The sequence below is a fragment of the Cynara cardunculus genome (assembly GCF_001531365.2).
Source record: "Cynara cardunculus var. scolymus isolate 2C chromosome LG 12, CcrdV1, whole genome shotgun sequence".
Classification (NCBI taxonomy): domain Eukaryota; kingdom Viridiplantae; phylum Streptophyta; class Magnoliopsida; order Asterales; family Asteraceae; genus Cynara; species Cynara cardunculus.
In genome coordinates this window covers 26,934,088-26,939,976 of record NC_037539.1, presented here as the reverse complement: position 1 = coordinate 26,939,976, position 5,889 = coordinate 26,934,088, and the positions used below count along the sequence as shown (strand labels likewise).

The following is a 5,889-nucleotide window of genomic DNA, read 5'->3' as shown; positions in this document are numbered from 1 at the left end:
AAAGCCTTGCTCCACCCTTCAATGGTAGCTTTCTCGGCCTTGAGTTCAGCGATTGCTCGCTCACGTTCAACGATAGCCTTCTCACATTCAACAGTGATGGCTTGTTTTACAATAACCTAATCTTTAAGATTTTCCTCGACTGAGGTCAGTTCTTTGATCTTAAAATGGAAAATCTTCAATTGCTCTTGAAGATCAACGTTAAGCATTTTTGCTTTCGATTTGCAATTGAGGGCATTGTAAAGGTCAACCGTCAGCGTATCCAGTGCAGAGAGACTAGAAGAAGAAGAGGGTTCATTCAGGAAACATACCTGAGTAGAAGAAGAAGATGGCTTAGAGGAAGTAGATGCTTCTGAAGATCATTCATCTGCATCTATGGCCATCAAGCAGACATAGGCTTTATCCTCTTCATCCGAGGATGATTCATCGGATGACTCAGCCCAGTCATGCTCTTCAGCAATAAGGCCTTTAGCCTTTCGCTGGTTGTTCTTCATCTTCTTGTACTTCTCCTTCAGTTTTGAGTATTTCTCATATTTGGTCCTGAAGGAGGAAGGAGCTTTAGAAGATGGCGTCACAGTCTTCTTTGATCTGCATTCACCTGCAAAGTGTCCGGGCCGATAACAGTTGTAGCAGACAGTTGAAGCCTTGTCTATTCTTTCAGACTTTGGCTTTTCCCTAAGGGACAGCTGAGGWGATCTGCGAAAGTTGCTCTTACTGGCGAACCTCCTAAATGACTTAGTCAAGAGTGCCAATGACTCATCAAAATTTGTTAAATCAGTTTCTGGAATGTCCTCAGAGATAGAAGAATCTATCTCCGTGATAACAACGAAAGGGAGAGAATAAACAAAAGGGGTAGAAGAAATTTCAACTGAAGAAGCCTCAGAGATCAAAGCCAAATGAGAGCTTTTCATTTCCCAGGACTCTTTTACAAGATTCCTCTTCAGTTGACGAGATTGCTCATGCTTAAGCAAAATCCCGTATAAAGTAGAAAGAGAAAGAATGGACATGTCATTTGACATCTTGAGACACATGGAAAAGGTGTCCCAAGACTCAGGAAGGCATTCTAGAAACTTRGTYAMAGTTTCAGAATTAGAATATTCCCTGCCGACAGCCCTAAGATCAATAAGAAGGCAGTTAAATCTTTGATGTACTTCAGACAACGTCTCAGACTTTCCATATAGAAAGCTTTCATACTGTCTTACTAGATTGATCTTTCTGGTCTCTTGAACCTGAGTGGTTCCTTCATATTGGACACAAAGTGTGTCCACATGGATTTAGAAGTTTTGAGTTTCATCACTGAGTGATAAATCTCATCAGGAAGAGACATAGCTATTATAGACCGAGCACACGTCTCTATAGTTATTTTCTTCTTGTCTTCATTGCTCTATTGATGTGGGAGCTTTGGAATCTGCCGTTCAGGAATCACGGCAGTTGTAGTTGTTGCTGGAACAGCCAGAGCAATAGCAAATGGAATATATGGTCCATTTTCTATATAATATGGAATTTCATGATCCACACCTTCAAGAAAGAGGGACATCCGGTTCTTCCAGAGACTAAAATTGTCACGGACAAACCGGAGAGGTTTGGCAAGAGAGCCATTGTCTTTTGTGTGTGTGTGTGTGTTTGTAATTTGTAAAGTTATTTGTAAGCGGTAAAGTTATCTAAGAAAGGAGATAAACTATTACTGAAAACAGCTAAACAGAAAGAGAGAGAGAAAATAATGCTCTGATACCACTTGTTGGTCCCTTGAGGGTCTACAAGAATAGTAATACAGTTTGTAGAAGGGGGGGATGAATACAAACACAATATTTTCAAATTTAAAATATATATTGATAAAGAAGATCAATACAGATTTTACAAGATTGTTTGCGAAAAGATAAGGTGATAAAAACATATCTAAACAATCTTTAGTTACACACTAAGTCTTAGCATTACAAGAAAATAAATGTTGTAAAGAAGATCATTTACTTAAGCTAGAAAATTCTTGAAGTAAGAATTAGGGTTAGAGAGTGAGTTGCGCGCACTCTGCATGGAGAAGAAACACTTCTATTTATACCTAGTGCATTAAATGTTCATTTAATGCAATATGGTAGGGTTAGAGTGTGTGTCAAGCCTTAAGAGGAAGGTTTGTCCTTTGCTACAGTGAATAGTACAAAAAGCACTATTCATGAGTAGACATCCTTACCTAAAGTTGTTGGACAATGGAGTCGACTAGTCGGCTCCGTACCGTACCAACTTTCATAAGGGTATGGGTTTGTCCTTTGTGTGCATAAGGACAAGACAACAACAATCGTGCTAAGCAAGCTTCCTTTGATCGTTGAATGTTGGAATGACCTGAAGGTCTCTTCATCATTYGCTGAAGCTTGAGCAGTCTTCACACATATATAGATATGCTTGTAATCACTGAATACCGCTTCAGATCACGTACTCGCCAGTCTCTAATCTTCAGTTTCAGTCTTCGACGTTTGCTGGAGGTTCTTTGGTGTAAGTGTTGTCTTCTTGAAGTATCGTTATTTCTGATAAATTTACAATACAAGTTCTTCAGCAATTCACTGAACATTCTCAGTGAAGATCGCTGGAACTGAAAAGACAGAAATATAAATATAACGTATAAGTGAAAAAGGATTATCATCAAATCACTGAGAGGGATGATCAACACTTATTATATTTAGGGTCATCCATGTAGCTTCAATGATCAATCAATAATAATTTCGTTTTTTATACATTCCTTTTGCAACTTGCATAAGTCTTATTGTTATTTTGTAGACTTTAATTACTGGATTGTTTCGAGGTTTAGATTTGTCAAACAACTTGGTTTTTCTGGATTGATCTAAGGAGTTTGGGCTTCAAAGTACACGTTTCTGGCTTGATTGTGTAGGGTTGAAATATTGGTTCAGATTCAAGGTTAAGGTTCCAAGAAATCATCAATATCCGATTTTTATCTCAAGGTTTTTGGATTTCTCAACAACTTCACTTAACAAGGAGTTGAGTCCACATCAGACATCATATTAAAGGTATCAAAATAAATGTTTTGAAATTGTTTTATATTTAATAGGGATAGAATAAAACACATTTACATCTAACGAAAAAATTAAAATAAAATATATTACGTTTTTATACAACCTCCTTTTACAGATAATAAATACTTACTGCAATAAAAGTTGCTTTAAATACCTCAAATTAATTCTCACTACCAAATAGACATGGTCTACAACCTTAAAAAGATTTTTCTGAAATCTTCTAAAAACCCTTACAAAATGTATGCAAACCAATTATTATTTTTTTTCTTCTACTCATTACAAGAAAGGGCAGACACTTCATAATATTTGCAATCTAGTCTCTTAATTATGTCATGTGGCTTCTTTCCTAACTACATCCCCACCATTTCTCATTTCAATTCCATTCGGGTACTCGACATCCACCATAAATCGTGACCAGAACCAATGATTCTTCCATACAACCACCATTTCGTCAATTGGAATGTTTTTTGTTTCAGGCAAGAATACATATATGAATAGTGTCATCACAACCACCCAAAAAGCAAAGAAGAGGAAGAGCCCAAACTTCAAGTGGCAAAGCATTGTTAAGAATAACTGGGCGACAATGAATGTGAAAATCATGTTCACGGAGACGACGATACTTTGGGCAGCTGATCTGATCTCGAGCGGGAAGATTTCACTTGGTACAAGCCAGCCTAACGGACCCCACGACCATGCGAATCCAGCTACGTATAGACATATGAAAAGCACTACTACAATGGCATACCATTTCGGCAAGTCGCTAGGATTCCCATCAATTCCAAACTTCAACCCTATGAAAATTGCAATGGCGACCTTTTTTCCAAAAGAGAAAATCAGTAACAATAAATAAAATGACATTAAGATAAATAAAACATCATACCTGACATATGAGCATTTGAGCACCACCTTCAAGGAAAAGAAACCGTCTTCCCCATTTATCGACACCATAAATTGAAACAGAGGTTGCAATAACATTTACACAACCTGTAATCACGGCAGACATAAGTGAAGCCTTGCCTCCAAACCCAATTGTTTTGAACAAAACAGGGGCATAAAACATAATCACGTTAATCCCACTCAGTTGTTGGAATAATGGAATCAATATAGCCATTGTCAGTTGTGGCCTATATTTCTTTTGCAGCAAGTTTCTCCAAGGATGTTCGACTTTTTGGGATGCTTCGCTAGCCATGACCAAATCATACAACTCTTGCTCGATATTGTCGACACCTCTAATTTTCTTAAGCTTCATTCTTGCCTCTTCTTTTCTACCTCTCTCGATCATGGAGTTAGGAGTTTCCGGAAGGACAACAGACCCCACCGTGATGATCAGCGCAGGGACCATGGCACCCCCAAGACTCAACCTCCAACCCCACCCTCCTTTGATCATGTTAAAGAAGTAGTTCAATATGTTGGCCACTAGGATCCCAAGCGTGATCGATAATTGAAATCCGATGTTGAGCGACCCTCTATATTTATATGGTGCCATTTCGGAAAGGTATAATGGCACCGACTGAAATTATGTATGAAAAAGATGTAATTAATTACAATTATAAGAAATTAAAAACTGAAATAATTTGAATTTGCTCTTGCAACATACATTTTTTCTTGAATTTGCTCTTGCAACATACATTTTTTCTTGAATTTGCTCTTGCAACATACATTTACAGGGGCAATTATGTCATTGTAAATTTACCAATAAATGTTTTGATAGTATCATTCAAGATAAATAAAATTTTCTTTGTAATGAAAAGTTCACGCATCATTAAAAGTCCTACTACGATCATGAAAAGATCCATTACCTGATTAGCAAACCCGATTCCGAACCCGAGTAGGATCCGACCCACGATCAGCATCCAAACCGTCTGAGCCAATCCATTTATCAAAGCTCCGGCGCAGAACAAGATGCCGCCGATGAGCATAGACAGTTTCCGGCCAAGTTTCCGTGTCACCATCGACGCCACCAGCGATGACGCAAGCGCCGCCAAGTACAAAGACGACGTGAACATCGTCAATATCTGACTGTCGAACTTACAGTACTGGTTTGTCGACGTGTCTGCCATCTGTTTACGGTACACCGACGGGAAGAATTTCTTCAAGAACGGGTCCATCGATGTCACTCCGCCTGTAAAAGTTCAATCAGAAATGCAACTCAAAAATCAAAATACTCCATTTTCTAAGAAAATATGTGCATCATAAACATTGTTACCGGAGATTCCGATATCGTAACCGAAGATGAGGCCACCCATGGCAGCAACAATGCAAGTAACGGTGACGTAAAGAGTAAGGTTTCCTGGGTAAGCTGTATCGCCTCCGGGAGCTGTCGGAATTCCACCGCCGGCCATGGCAATTTGAGAAGAACTCCGATGAGCAATGTAGTGAAAAAGCAAAAGTATGAGAAGTTTGTAATAGTGAGAGGGAAGAAGATCGTCGGTGCATTTATAGGGTTGATTTTAGTTTCTCCAACAAAAAAACTCTATCCTTGTCATCATCCAAAAAGATAACCTATAAAATTAATAATAACTATAAGTAGATTTCATACCATTTTTTTAATTTAAAACTAGAATTAGAAATATTAATTCAAACATTTTTAATCAAAACAAAAATTACATGTAAGAAGTTTTATGAATAATATACACATAAAAACAAACATATTGTGAAATAAATATATGTTAATCAATATATTAAAACTATGTTTAGCAAACTAACTTATATAAACTACCTGACTTAGCTGATGAAAATCATGTTTAACACAAATAAACATGTAATATTATTAAAATAGGCATCTTAAATTTTTTTTATCAATTACAACATTAATAATATAACTAAAACAATTTTTAATGACGTAATATATTAATTAACATAAATAAAATAT

The 5,889-nt window shown here is 37.2% G+C and overlaps 1 protein-coding gene across 1 annotated transcript; it reads right to left on the bottom strand.

Annotated features, from left to right (window-relative positions):
• Positions 1-3,340: 3,340 nt before the first annotated feature.
• On the bottom strand, positions 3,341-5,359 carry LOC112523126 (sugar carrier protein C-like). Its single transcript, XM_025132586.1, has 4 exons — positions 5,224-5,359; positions 4,817-5,139; positions 3,898-4,527; positions 3,341-3,830 (listed from the first exon to the last, which is right to left on the bottom strand). Exons 1-4 carry the CDS (start codon positions 5,357-5,359, stop codon positions 3,348-3,350), a joined length of 1,572 nt encoding a protein of 523 aa, XP_024988354.1. The 3' UTR covers positions 3,341-3,347.
• Between the last annotated feature and the right edge of the window lie 530 nt (positions 5,360-5,889).